This window comes from Frankliniella occidentalis, unplaced genomic scaffold (assembly GCF_000697945.3).
Source record: "Frankliniella occidentalis isolate FOCC.00 unplaced genomic scaffold, Focc_3.1 Scaffold334, whole genome shotgun sequence".
NCBI classification, from domain to species: Eukaryota; Metazoa; Arthropoda; class Insecta; order Thysanoptera; family Thripidae; genus Frankliniella; species Frankliniella occidentalis.
The window spans coordinates 26,219-40,556 of NW_026267457.1; the positions used below are offsets into that span (position 1 = coordinate 26,219).

At 38.5% G+C, this 14,338-nt stretch overlaps 2 protein-coding genes across 2 annotated transcripts; one reads left to right on the plus strand and one right to left on the minus strand.

Moving 5' to 3' along the window:
* Window positions 1–95: 95 nt before the first annotated feature.
* Window positions 96–6,103, minus strand: LOC113204876 (E3 ubiquitin-protein ligase ZNF598). The gene is made up of 9 exons (XM_026420240.2): window positions 5,805–6,103; window positions 5,148–5,390; window positions 4,808–5,019; window positions 4,604–4,716; window positions 4,326–4,494; window positions 3,968–4,250; window positions 3,598–3,888; window positions 2,294–3,418; window positions 96–2,204 (listed from the first exon to the last, which is right to left on the minus strand). The coding sequence occupies exons 1-9, from the start codon at window positions 5,961–5,963 to the stop codon at window positions 2,013–2,015; spliced, it is 2,787 nt and encodes a 928-aa protein (XP_026276025.1). The 5' UTR covers window positions 5,964–6,103; the 3' UTR covers window positions 96–2,012.
* A 567-nt stretch (window positions 6,104–6,670) lies between these two features.
* Window positions 6,671–12,644, plus strand: LOC113204865 (synaptogyrin). Its single transcript, XM_026420228.2, has 4 exons — window positions 6,671–6,967; window positions 7,833–8,207; window positions 8,329–8,509; window positions 8,613–12,644. The coding sequence occupies exons 1-4, from the start codon at window positions 6,866–6,868 to the stop codon at window positions 8,642–8,644; spliced, it is 690 nt and encodes a 229-aa protein (XP_026276013.1). The 5' UTR covers window positions 6,671–6,865; the 3' UTR covers window positions 8,645–12,644.
* The last annotated feature ends 1,694 nt before the right edge of the window (window positions 12,645–14,338 follow it).

The following is a 14,338-nucleotide window of genomic DNA, read 5'->3' on the forward strand; positions in this document are numbered from 1 at the left end:
GACTGGTTACTGCTGGCCCTGGAATTTCCCCACTAAAATACTATATGCACTTTCAAATACCTTTCTTAAATAATAAAAAAAATAATCAATGGAAGAAAAATTTAAAAACATTGTTTATTAGTACACAATTTGCATTGGGAACATAAAATATTTTGCTTTTACCTTTCACTAACTCACTTGCCGGCAAAGCTAAATGTCCAAAAATAAATCTTCATATTTCAGAATAAATATTGACATCAACTTAACACATTGAGTCCATGACCACACAAATGGTCATATAGCACACAAAAGGAACCTCTCCCTCAGGACTCGACATGTTAATCACCCTGTTGTCTCCCTTGAACTAACACCCATCCTGACTAATAAGGGTTATCCATACTAATGGAATTGACTTGATTGAAAATTAAGCTTAGATGATAGGGGATACACTTAATAAGGGAAAAGCTATATCAACAATCAAATACATGTACTAGGGAAAATGATAAAATACAATTGATCCCTCTACAATACTGTGAAAGAACCACACTGCCAGTGAATAAAAACTGTTACATTGTTGAATACCATACAATCTTGGCGGAGTGAAGTTAATGAGGGTGGTTGAGTAGTGGTTGAAACTTCCATGTACTGCGATCACTGTCTTATATGTTAATTTAACCGAATTGATGGTTTTGCTTTCCACAAAAAGCTAAGTTCAAAATGGATCAGAGTTGTATTAAGTGACAATGAAACCTTGATGAAACAGGTGGCAGCTATTTTAAGCACTGTAAAATAACACAAACCAGAACTGGGCCCTGCTTTCTACTCCTTCACACTTCCATTGTCCTTTACTTTATACCCTGTTCGGTGAGAGAGAAAGAAAATAACTTACGGTCAAACTCAAATCATAACCATATAAATAACTTGGTTTCAAAAATTGTACTTTTCTTAATGAAGCTAACCCCTTGTGTCCACAGACATGACATGGTAGACTCAATGTTGGGTACACACAATGCCAACAAATCTACTGTATAAATCTATGCAAAAAAATTACTGACACTGTTAAATCACTTGTAAGAAACTGACACTTAATGTAAACATAATTTTTTAAGACGTTAAGGATCATATTGAAATCCTTACATGCAACACATGTGATAATTTCATTTCAGAAGCTCTATCAGCAAGTTTGATGCTGAGACAATGAAATCATGCAAAATTTGATCAGGCTTTAACAGTTTTACATTAAACCTAACAACTCTCATAACTACGGTATAACTACAGTATCAAAATAAACGAGACCATACAAAACACAGTCTGTCAAGAGCAGAGGCATTTTGTTAGTTCTTGTGAAGGTTGATATATTTATTTTTAACATTCTTAAAGTCTGGTGGTTTTATATAAATGGGTTCTTGCATTTGCCTTGGTTGTCATCATATTCTTTAAACACGTATTACATTTGACATCATGCAAATGTTTCACCACAATTTCCATTGCAACAGATTTATTAGAGAAAACCACCAGACTATGCAGAAAAGTAGCTGTGTGCTGTTTAGAAACTGACAGCAAGAAAACAAATACAATAATTCATAGTAGATGCTTCATGCACTACTAGATACTGATTTACTATTTTCTTGGCCTAGAGGCTGGAATGCTCCCATCCTCAACACACACAGAATGACCCAGCTATACTGATCACAGAGTATGCGCTCGTGCCACACACACTACTTTGTTGGTAACTGTCAACCCGGCTATTTCTTCTAGACAGACAGCTACTATTTACAAGACAAAAGTGAATTTACTTAATTTTTCATTAGGTACAGTGTGACACTGAAGGCACATGATTTAAGTTAAGCCTCCCTTACTTAAAATAGACCAATTACTAACTTGATCACAATAAGCTTGCATTAGGCTTCAGAACACAGATTGGTCGGAGGCCTGCTCCTCTCTCTAAAGCACTACCCAGAGGCTTCAGAAAACAAATGGCTTATTCATCAGCTACATCCGTGAAGAAGGAAAAACTTTTCCTTAAAAACAATTTACTTCCTATTCCACGCAGATGGAAGAGACTCAGTTGTAGATAATGCTGGAAAGTTGTTTTCAAGTGAGTGAGTTGATACATGAACTCTTAAGTCAGAGGGTGCCAACACCTGACGACATGATGCACAAACTTCAAATTTTGGCTGGGTCCCTTTTCCAGAATTGAACTGTTTGTACACTGTCAAAAGATCCTTAAAACATAAATTTTTAAATTAGTAACAAGATAGAAAATAAATAGTTGTGTTTAAGCAAATGAGCAAAAAAGGAGGCTGGAACTCACCTGTTGTCGATCAATTTCAGGGAGCAGTACAAGCATTTCAGGAAAAAAGTCATTAAAAGCCTTTTCACCCATGAGCTCTACACAATGCTTGTAGTAGGATGCTGATGACAGTTGTCCCTGTCTAAAAAGAATGGATTTCTGCCTAAAGTCCTCCTGCAGGCTTGGATCTCTTAAAGTGTCAATAACTCTTGCCATTAATGCAGCATTTCGGCGCTGAAAGTCTGGTGGTTGAACAAATTGATGAAGAGTAACAGTGGGTAGGATTGGATAGCTTTCACCACTGCTACTTGTGAAAGTAAGCTGGTTGGATGATGGGCGAGCAACAGAATTAACTTTTACAGAGAAACCAGGTGGAGGAACCGTTTTCAAACTACCCACAGGCTCAACTGGCAATTCAAAGCCAGGAGGGGGGTTTATAGTGGAGGAACCAGAGGATTTTGGGGCAGAGTTGTCTCCTCTTAAAATTGACAGCAACCTGTTGGTTGTGTCTTCCATGCTACTTTGAGTTTCATTAATCTGCAAACTTTCAATTTGAAGCTCAGACCGCTTCCTACTATTGCTGCTTTGAGAAACGTCTGGGGTAGGGTCTTGGTTTTCTTGGTTGGCTTTGCTCTGATTACCATTTTCATTGTTATCTAATTTACCATTTTGGCACTTTGGTCGTTCTTTAGCTGTTTCTTGTTCATGAGGTAGTTGTTTTTGCTTTTTCTTCTTTTTACTAGATTCAGAACTTGCATTGCTGAAAGACTGTTCAGACAAAACCTTCTTGTCACCTTGCACTTTTTCACTCTCAGAGGAGTTAACATTTTTGGTCTTCTTTTTCTTCTTTTTAGATTTTGTGTTGTTGGCAGCATAGGATTGCACTTCACTATCACTTGATTTTTCAGGAGAATTATCTCTTGCTTGCCGAGACCAAGAGTTTGACATTGGGATGGTGATAGAAGACGCTTTCTTAATGTTAGGATTCTTTTGAGAGATTTGAGCACCAGAAGATGAAGGACCCAAAGAAGGAAAATCCTCTTCAATAACAAACTGTGGTTTCTTGGAAGACAGTTGGTTTGTTGGTTTACTATTTAGCAGTTGAGCAGCTTCAGCAGAACTCAGGGTACTGACTTTACTTCGGACCTGAATCAAAAAGCATAGTTCAAATATCAGTATGTTTTTTGTTTTGTCTCTCTTAATTCTTAAAGACAGAGCAAATGAATATGAAAGTAGGTAGATAGTAAAAAGGTATCAAGATTTTATTTATTTTGAACTTTTGTTGAAGTACGCTTTATCTAGTTTAAAAGCTTTAAAATATTTACCGGATTTTGTCCATCTGCAGGTTGAGATGAAATCCATTGTTCTGCAGATGTGCCGCGATATGAATCCAATGGCTTCAGAGCTGGAAAATTGGCATCTCCCAAATCTGAAGTGCCATTAGCAGGTGGTAAGGGACCACGCATCCGCATGTTACGGTTTGACAATGTTTGCATAGAGCTTTGAGGTTGTGTTGGGTTTGTTCCCGATTGCCTCCTGTTTACTTGAATGGAGAAATTTGTTGGTGCACTGGTTGGTCTGTCCTGCTGTGCTCTACTGTTAACACTTAACCATACCTGAAAATGTTATCAACATGATTAAGAATTATGAAAAATTTCAGCATATTTTCAAGACACCCGTAGATAGAAGGAATACCTTGTGGCTTGGAGCAGGAGCAGCCTCAGACAGGGCAGGGAAGTTTTCGTCAGTTTTCAGAGGTGGACGACCAGCTCGAATCATTACTGCACTGCCTCGACCTTTGTTTCCTCCAGAAGAAACAAGGGAAGGGACTGAACTAAAATTCCCACCCAGAGATGGAAAATCATTTGGATTAAGACGTGGTTCATCGATTGGGCGAATATCAGGGGTAGGTTTTAAAGTAGTTTCCACTTTGGCAATTGCATCTTCCCTATTGCAATTACATGCACCAGCATGATTGCTGAAATGAAAAAAACATAAATATATTGAAAAGTACAAAAACGACTTCACTTTCATTCCATAACATTATTAGTACCAGAAAGATGAAGATGGAGATGTAGGACGGCGTGCAGGTCTGTCTCCACCTCTAAAATTCCTGTCTACTCTCTCTCTACGAGGAGCAAGGGTAAACTCAACTTCTAGGGTGCGAGCTTGTTTAATTGCCTGTTTCCCCATAGAACGGCTATGACTCGAAGCCCTATGAGCTGTCAATATGATAAAAAGATTATGAAAATAATAACAAATTACAGAGCCAAGAGCACAATGAATAAAGGAAGTTTTGAGTAAGGATTAATTAAGAACTCCCTTCTCTACCTTTTAAATCAATCTCAGAACGAAACGCTGATGTAAATTGTTCCTCATAGCAAGTCCCCTCTTCACAGAGGTAATGCTCTTTCTTAAAATGTTCCCTTAAGACGTCATAAGTACTAAAAGAAAAGAAAAGAAAAGAACCCAAGAAAAACATTAGTGAGAAATGCAACATTATCAAAAGAAAAATAATACCCTAACTCACTTTACCTGTAATACTGATGTAACCCATCAGCATCACAAAAATGACAGAATAAGTGATCTTTACGTAAATGTCGGAAAAGTTCATCATTGTCCATGTATCGCTGGTCACAAAATTGACATAGTGGATGCCCTTTGTGTGACTTATCATCAACATCACCTTTCCTTCTGTGGTGAGCAAGATCTTGTCTTGTATAAACTCGTCTTTCATGGGAAAATATCTGTAAAGAAACAGAAATTAGTCCTTTCAAAAAGAAAAGGTAAAATTGACAAAGCACCAAATAATAATAATAATAATAATTTGGATAATGATAGCAGCATATCTGTTTGTTACATCATATAATTTTACCTTGAGATTATCGACACAGAGGTCACAATAAAATAATTCATGACTTTTCCGCATATGATCTTTAAGAAGTTGAAATGTATTATAAGTTTTGGATCCACCACAAATGCTACATTCATGCTGAAGAAGACTTTCAAAAGCACTTTTCGCTGGTCCTCCATCAAACAAGATTTTAAATTCTTTGTCGCTTGGATAAGATTTAGTAGCTACTTCTTTGTATGGCCGTACGTTCTTGGAGAAAATGACCTGTAACAAAAACAAATTGAGAAGCTCTTAAGTAAAGAGCACAGTCAGAGAGAATTTCAAAACGTGGGCACAATACACCCTTGATGTAAAATAAGGGACTGCATAGAGCACTGGGCTAACATGGCGTTCCCTAGTCACATGATAAGCTAATGTCAGTTAAAAACCCAAAATAGAAAACTTTATTTTATTTAAAAGTCAGCGCATAACACAGTAATAAGCCTTGGTGACAAAATTGTTCTCAATCATGTAAATATCGACGAAAGAGTAATAACCTCCAAAAAGACCCACACTACATTGCTTTAGCATGTAAACATATGCCTGACTATCTCCATTCTTTAAAAAGAAAAACGGAGGGTAGTGTAAAGTTTTGGAAAAAATCATCAAAATACACACAATTTTAAATAAATTAAATACCTTGGGCAAATCTTGTCTACATATGGGACACTCGTTTTGACGGCAAAGAACACGCATTCTTGTTGAGCATTCATAGCAAACAGGATGGTCACAAACTCCTATGGAGAATATCTCCATTGTCTTAAAGCACACAACACAAGTATTATCTGTGGTCGACATCTTGAAGGATCTTAATTGTTCAGGTGAACTAAAAGAGCTTTAACAGTATTGCCCAACCAAAACTCTGCAATATTTCCACCCAGCAACTTCCAACACAGTCCACGGTCGACCGACACGAGCGCCTTCTCAAAATTGAATACAAAGACCAGCCAGCAAGAGCAAGAAGCGAGAAACTAAGACCCCCGACCCCAGTCAGAAGTCAGATTTTTCTCCTTCTTTGATTGGTCGTAACTTAATTCCCATGATGCACCGCGATGTTTAAAGAGGCGCGCCAAATCAACTATGCACACGCGCGTACAGAAATTGGTAGAAATTTCTACTCTAAGGCTCGGCCATCTCAAATGTCTACGATGATGTTTACGGTGATGCGAGTGTCATTTCATTCGTCGTTGACTTAAATCGTTCGTTCGTGTTGTATTATATTCACGGAGCCCCGTATGTCACGTTCGTGTCTAGTATCTAGTATGTTTTATATGAGAAACTGACGAGTTACAGCTTAAACAGCTAGTTAAGAAATTATTCAAAATCATTTTTTCATAATGGTCTCATGTACTCTATTTTATAAATTCTAGAGCCTCGTAGCCGTGTCACTAGAGACCCCAGAAACAGTCTACTTTTGCGGATCAATAACCACGAACCAAGTCAAAACTTTTCCTTCCCTACCCCATTAAATGAGCAATAGTGACAAAATTTAGTATCTACAACCATTGTTTGGTATTTTTTCCGGGCGGTGGTATTAATTTCGCCATGGAGTCAGTGATATACAGCACGCGAAAATATTGGTGGATTTGAGCATAGTTGTGTCGCTTGCGCCTTGCGCCCCTCTAGCACTGCTCGCTGCTGGCAGGACCTCCAGGACTCAGCAGGCAGGCTCAAAAGCTGGCTGACGCGCTTAATCAAAGATGGATGTTGGGGGTGCGTACGGTGGTGGAAAGGCGGGGGCGCCGTTCGACCCTATTACATTTGTGCAACGACCACAAGTTATCCTGAGAGCCGTCTGTCTGGTGAGTAATCAACCATTTTTTCGCAGGGCAGTCTTCTAACCTTAACCTGGTCCCCTGATCCGTCGCCCAGTGCGGGGCGTAGTGTAAATCGATTTTGAAAGCGGCCATGATTCCTTGCTGTTTAAAGGGGGTCATCCACATCTTCGCATTAACTGGCTCTTTAAACCTTTAGATACACGACTACTCAGTCATAGATGTGTTAAACAACTTCTAATGCTAAGCCTGTCAACTTCAAACATTTACCACTGGTTGCCACCCACATAGTCACTCATGACCAGTCCTTCACCCCTCTCTTTCAAGTGGCTCACTCATCATTTTTCTATCTCTTTTTCCTATCATTATACCTTTGACATGTCGAACATTTACCTAAATTTTTCCTGTCATCAACCATTTCTAACTGTCATTTTGTCAGTGTGATATGCGTAACTTTTTAGCATGTGATGCATTTAGAAACACTTCACACTGAAACCAACAAGAAATGATGTGACACTCAAATAAAGTATCACCATATTTACTTAAATGGAGTGTGCTGAGAGGTGCAAGGCTTGAGTCATCATTAGTGTATAAGCGGGCAGGATGTAGCTCCACGGTCCTGCGCCCGTGCCCCTTTAGCTATAGATCATGAGCCCCTCCAAGTGTATCAATTCTGACTCGGTTCTTCTATAAATACCTCTAAACTTATCGCATCATTTAACCTAGTTCTCACTGTTTGATTCAAGTCTAATCCCACCAACCTGTACACTACTGAATACTCATGCTTTGTGCCTCTCTGAACGCTGCTTGAAAGTACTAGCTGGAAGATCATGTGTTAGTGCGAAGTTCCGTTTTTGTCATTGAGGAAACAAAATTTTCTTTTCTGTTGCAGCTTTTTGCGATTATTGTCTTCGGCTGCATATCATCGCAAGGTTGGCAGCCAGAGCCAGGGAAAAAAGGAGTAGAGGTCTGTCTGTACAACAAAAATGGCAATGCCTGCAACTATGGTGTTGGCATTGGAGTTATTGCTTTCCTAGCATCTATTGGATTTTTGGCTGGGGAGTACTTGTTTGAGCAGATGTCCTCTGTCAAAACCCGGAAGCATTATGTTCTGGGAGATTTGGGATTCTCTGGGTTCTGGGCTTTCTTGTACTTTGTGGGATTTTGCTATCTGTCCAATCAGTGGGGCAAGAGTGAAGAGACACCAGTTGGAACAAGTAACATGCAAGCAGCTATTGCTTTCTCATTCTTCTCTATATTTTCATGGGTAAGTCTATTTTATATTTGATACAGTTTATATATCCTCTTTACATGTTAAATTATGTTACCTGAATAATTTTTTGTTCAAACTCGTCTTGAGCTTTCATATGTCTATGTTCTATGTACAGGCTGGATGTGCTTGGTTTGCATATCAAAGATTCCGTCAAGGCTCTGATGCTGCCTTTGCTCCAAGCTACGATGCAGATCCTAGCTCAGTGCCTGGTGGCGCTCCTTACTCTTCATACCCTGTGGGTCCTGATGCTGATGGTGGTTACCAAGAGCCTCCATTCTCTGGTTCTCAGAACAGAGGTAAGAGAGTTTCAAAATACTGATTTCTTTTATTGTTTATACTTGAGGTGTATCTCAGCTAACACCCCACCCCCCTCTCCCCTTTTTTTTATTGACTATGTAGGCCCTGGAGACTTCCAGGCACCTGCATACTAAATTACAGGAGGTAACACAGTCTTGTGATAATAGTGCTTGGCTGGCTTTTACTTAGTCCCACAACAGGCGTATAAAATACACCATCGGGGGTTAATCTTGATGTAACTATGAATATTTATGACTTTAGTCAGCCTGCAGAGGCTTTGTTGTGTGGCTTTACTTAAGGTTACATTCATTATCAGTCACATGATGACTTATTGTAGAGCATTCCAGTAGTAATTTTTGTGCGTGACCCAATATTGTTTGGGTACCCTCTTGTCCTGTGACATTCAGCCTGAAATATTGTACAAAGTCATTGAGTAGTGTACATCAAGATTTAGGCTGTTGTGTTTAGGTTTACTCTGCTTCACTTCTGTTTTGTTCTTACCCTTTAATCAGCATTTGTGTTGTAAGATTTTGACCTTATTGTACTTCAAAGTCTCGTAAATTTTATCAAAGCAACTTTATTTTGATTTAAATATATTTGGAAGTAGTAAAATTATGTAGATTGATCAAAATTTAATTTGTTTTAATTAATATTTCCATAGGCTCCATCATATTGATCAAACTAGGTAGCAGAATTGCAGAAGTGTATCTTGTACATATGTGGTAGGAAGCATTAAGTCATTCTTGTTGTGTACAGTCTGTAAGTTTTGATCTGTTAAAACAGTCTTTAGTGATAGTTTGCAGTGGCCTGCATATTGCCTGATAGCTGGTCTCTTTCTTAATTCTCAAGCTTTGATGAAACCTCACAAGCTTTAAAATCTTGTATCATGTAAGTCTCAGTACACCAAGACAGATTTGTCTTGCTGGAAAGTTCCACCATTGTGATTTAATTTTTTTATGAGGGAAGTGTTTTTTTTTCTTTTTGTTAATTTATATTTGTGGTTGAAATGAACTTTGTGGTGTTTATTTTTCTGAATGTCTTAGTATTGGTTTCTGTACCTACTTTCTGTCCCCTTTCCTTACCTCTATTCTGTCTACCTATCTAGTTATCTAGATCATTTCCCCAATCACAAGTAAAGCCTCAGTGCCATTGATTACACATGTTTTCATTGTGTTTTCGTTTTTTTCATTTGCTTTCTTTTCTTCTTTGGAAGTAATTTTCCCCCTTGAAATGAATACTCAACTCTTTAGAATTGTGCTATTAATGCCAGTGTGAAAACATGTGTAGTGTGCACAAGAATAATTGTATTAAGTTCTATGCCCATCAGATTTTGCTCAGTTACTCCCTCTTTCACTATTACACCTGTATCATATCTTAGCTTTTGAAATTTTCAATGTGTTTTACATGCATGTTCATGTTCCATGGCAATATATACCTTGTACTTATTTGTGAACTTAGAGGTATAATTTAAATATTAATAATAAGTATATCTTGTCCTCACGATGTGTGTTGGTACTTTGATGACTCATGACAAACCAAGCACCTAGTCTGGCAAGCAGTATTGTACTGTTGATTAAAGAGAATGGTAATTTTATTATTGTTATGAATTTCCTTAGGGATGTTTTAGTTTTATGAAGGCACAAAGTATGTAGCCACCATTCTGGAAAACAAATCATCCTCATCTCCTATTTTTTTTGTTTATATAGTCATTGGTGTTGTGGGACTTGACCATCTCATCTGGTTGCTTAACCGAATGTGTCAGAAATGTGAGTAATGAGCAAATGTTAACCTTCACGTGTGTTTCTACAGTGGAGACCTTTTCACTCAGATATGTTATTATTTTTAATGTCATCTGAAAACGGTTTCAGAACCATTTTGATTACTAAGGTACATCTATTAGTAGTGCCTGTGAGACTTAAAAATTCAAGCAATTTTCTCACATTTTCATTACTTGCTCTTCAAATTAAGCCAGAGTTAATTGTGATAACGGTCAAAGAGATTACTCTTTCAAAAATGTTTTCAAATTAACATAAATATGTATGTTGTGTGTGTACTCTCGCACTAGTGTAAATGAACATCTCTTGAATGAAGCAAGCAAGATGCATCTATAATTTTTGCTTTCCTGTTTTGTTATTAAGAAATTCGGGGCCAAAGAGGATTGAGTTGTCATTTGGTGATTGGTTACGCAAAGAGTGTCTTGGTGGTAAGTGAAAGGTAATTTCCAAAATTTATGTGCTCATGAAAGGGGATCTGAACATTCTTCACTTGAATTTCTGTGATCTCAGTATTACCTGCTTTTACTTTTCATCTACATATGTTTCCAATTTTGAAGATGACAATTATGTACCTCAAGAGAATAACCATATGAAAGTAGGAGCTAGGCAGATCTCTTACATTCTTGACAGCCTAACACTAATCTCCACTTACTTATCTCATGCTAACTTATGTTTTGAATTGATCTAAGACTTGATCTCACTATCCTTACAGACAAGTCCTCCTCAAAACATCATGTCAGTATGATGCCCTGTTCATAATATGCTTGTTTGCTTGTAGAAAGGGTGACGACAATACTGTCAACTTTGTAGTTTGACAAATTTTCCTGGACTTCTTGCAGTTCTACAATTTATATGCTGTTTAAGTGTGTGTGTTTCTATGTCCTGGTTTATAGCAAATTTGAGGCCTAGTTCTGTATGCTCTACAGGTCCTCTGGTCCTGTTTATTACTGTACTTTGCAATGTGAGCCTGAGTCAATGTCTTGTAATTTTTGTACAAGATAAATAATGAATGTCGAAACACTTTTTAAATGTTTTGGAGAACCATCGAGATGATGACAGCTGGTGGTCTGATAAGCTCTACAAACAATGAAGTTGCATGTCACACTTTTTCTCCTTGGTTAATGCAAATTAGAGGAAACTTGTGGAATTAAACTACTATTTATTTCAAATAATTCCCAGTATCTGAGAATACCTATCATGTTTCCCTTTTATTTTTTAGGTAGGCGGCCTTGAATACCAAAGATTTACTTCAAAGAGCATTCAAGTCTTCGTCTTTTTGCCATTTCCTGTGTGATTTTCATGCTTGTTTGACTGCCATGTACATCAAGTAGCTAAGTTTGTCAATAGTTTAATATATCTACTTCTTTTTTCAGTTTAGCCACTTAATCTTGTGGCTGCTCTGAGCTAGAGAGTTTAATCATCATGTAGATGTACCAATATCTCCCATTGAAATTTATTAATATTGCTCAGTTTAATGGGCATTGTTATATCCCATTTTCAATTGGAATTATGTCCTTTGTGTGAAATTGATCTGTAACTGCACAATTTGATCTGTGGAGGTCTGAGGATATTTTTTTGAAAAGATAACATTTGCTTTGAAAATTTGCATTTTCATGTTTCTTTGCCAAAGATTGTAAAATTCAGGCTGATTTTCTTTTCATGATTTGATTATTCTCTATTTTCTGATACTTCACTCTATGGACTATACCTCCTCACATTTTGGTTTATGCATTCTTGGTCTTAATCTATGTGAAGAGACCTTTTTATTTTAGTCATTTTCTGAAAAGTATTCAAGTTTGTAGGTGTAGCTATTCGTGTTACAGTTACATGAAGTTGCACAGTGCACAGCAATCCATGACAGAATACCAAGTGCAGGCAATATATGTGGTTTTGGAGTTGTCAAACCAGGCTGAAATTTACATGAGCTAGGTAGTGCTGTTCCAATGCAGAGCGTTAATGACAATGCCTGATTTTATATTTTATCTTGCTTTTTTACTACCTTAAATTTTCTGCAATATTTGTGGTATGTAGAGCAACTAATGTTTCTCTGTGTGTATTTTTCAGATTATTTTTTTCATATTTTCTCTCTGAAAAGGCTATTTTACATTGTGTTATTGCCACCTTTGCTGTTACAATCTTTTGGAGGTATCAATTTCCTCAAATTCATGAGAATTATACTTTCAGTGGCAGTTCACAAGATCCACCCCTCAGTTCACATTTTGCTGCTTGGTGTATCTAGTCGTTGCTTCAAAACTGTTGTTACATATAGAGCGCTGTAAATTATGTGTTGTCTGTTGACTGTAGAAAATGTATATTGGGAAGTAACTTTTGACTGTCAATAAATACTGTGAGAAAAACATTTCATTGCTACCTTACTTGGAAAAATGTAACACATTTCTTTTCCTTTTTTATTAAGTTTTTAAATCATAACAAGTTATTCATGCTAAAAATATATTTATTTAGAATGTCTAATTTACAATAACTTTTTATCCAGAGGCTAAGCTAGGAGTTGGCGGAGAACACAAAGTAATACCTTTTTAAGAGTCTTCAAAGGCAAGAAAAGCTTCGCTGTGACTTCAGGTGGTAGTTCCCAGCTCTTACGACTGTTCTGAGATTTTCTTGTAGTTTGCTAAGGTGCACCGGGAAATGAGATCTTTTTTGAGACGAACATGCACTATGTTAATTTTCGATGTAATCGTTGCTCTATGACGCGGGACCTCGAGGCAAAAAGCTCGCCCCCTCTCTCCGGTTGGCTCCTACCGAAATGACAATTGAAACTCTGCATTGACTTGTGTTTCAGCTTCGTTTATAACTCGTCTCCGGATTTCATATGAACTGACGTGATGTCGTTATAACTCTCCTTGAATTGAAGTTGAAATCACGTACGGGCAGTCAAAGGCTTTTGGTTCTGAAACATTTCGAGGTGAGAGGTATATCTACACAACGGCTATGTGTGAGTACGACGGGTGATGGCGAGGAACAATGTTAGCGTGATGAGTTAATTGGAAATGACGTGCATTATGCAGTGTACAGAAGCGTAAAGAGACAGACCCCGAAGAAGCTATCCTACACGTTGTGCTTGTTAGCAGTTAAGTCATTCCCTCGCCTCATACCCCTACTTTGTACTTGGCGTCCACCAGGACATCGGGATGACGATGTCCCGTGCGGATCATCTTACACCCTTATACTACTCTAATGTTATGGAGTTTGTTAGTGAAATGCAGACCCTGGTACGAACACGTAAAACTACTGCAGCAGCACCACTCGCTACGGATAGCATTCAGCTTTATCTTATTCGGCTTAGTCAACAACTACTACTACTTATGCTATGCAACCCCGCTGCTGAGCTGGCGTGGCCGAAGTGCCCCCTTTCGCCCTTCCCTTGGAAACCCATTTTCCTCCCGCCTCATCTTAATTAAATCTGTCCGATCACTCGTTCCGAAAGAGACAACTCGTTCGTCGCGTGCAGCCAGCGAGCGCGTTCAAATCGAACGGGCACGAGGGAAGGCCCCGGGCCCCAGACGACCTGAACGTCGCGCGCTGGATGCTATTTAAGGGAGAGGGTCAACGACATCGACCCGGATATAGTTCTTCGTTAAACACACCAGTAGAAAAATTTAATGACTAGATTTCCACTTGAAATTTAGAAGTTTGTGGGCCATCCCTTGGACCACAGCTAATCCAGCACTCCCGGGATTTTTCTCTTTTTTTTTGGGGGGGGGGGGCGGCTACCCTTACCTTGCCAGCCCAGCCAAATATAGTTGTTCTGAGGGGGCGGCGCACCGCGGCGCAAGTCAACCGCGCCGCGGTCTCGCTAACTTGTTGGTAACTTTGGACCACCATAATGGCGAGGACACACTACTACTGTAAATTTCACCTAACCTAGTGCATGAATGACTATGATGACGATGCGATGAAAGACGCGAGTTGGTGAAGTGTTGGTTAGGAGGATGAGTACATGCGATATGATTTGTGTTCAGTCTTTGGCCGTGACGTCCCAAACAGTACAGGTTCCGAAAGTTACACCGGGAAGAGCCGTCCGGGGAGGGGGGG

Coding starts and splice junctions, on each gene's coding strand:
- LOC113204876 (XM_026420240.2), bottom strand. CDS start 5,963: ATGTCGACCACAGATAATACTTGTGTTGTGTGCTTTAAGACAATGGAG. Junction 4,717..4,807: donor GGGTTACATCAGTATTACAG/GTAAAGTGAGTT, acceptor CTTTTCTTTTAG/TACTTATGACGTCTTAAGGG. Junction 3,889..3,967: donor CTCCTGCTCCAAGCCACAAG/GTATTCCTTCTA, acceptor TAACATTTTCAG/GTATGGTTAAGTGTTAACAG.
- LOC113204865 (XM_026420228.2), top strand. CDS start 6,866: ATGGATGTTGGGGGTGCGTACGGTGGTGGAAAGGCGGGGGCGCCGTTC. Junction 6,968..7,832: donor TCCTGAGAGCCGTCTGTCTG/GTGAGTAATCAA, acceptor TTTCTGTTGCAG/CTTTTTGCGATTATTGTCTT. Junction 8,208..8,328: donor TCTTCTCTATATTTTCATGG/GTAAGTCTATTT, acceptor TTCTATGTACAG/GCTGGATGTGCTTGGTTTGC.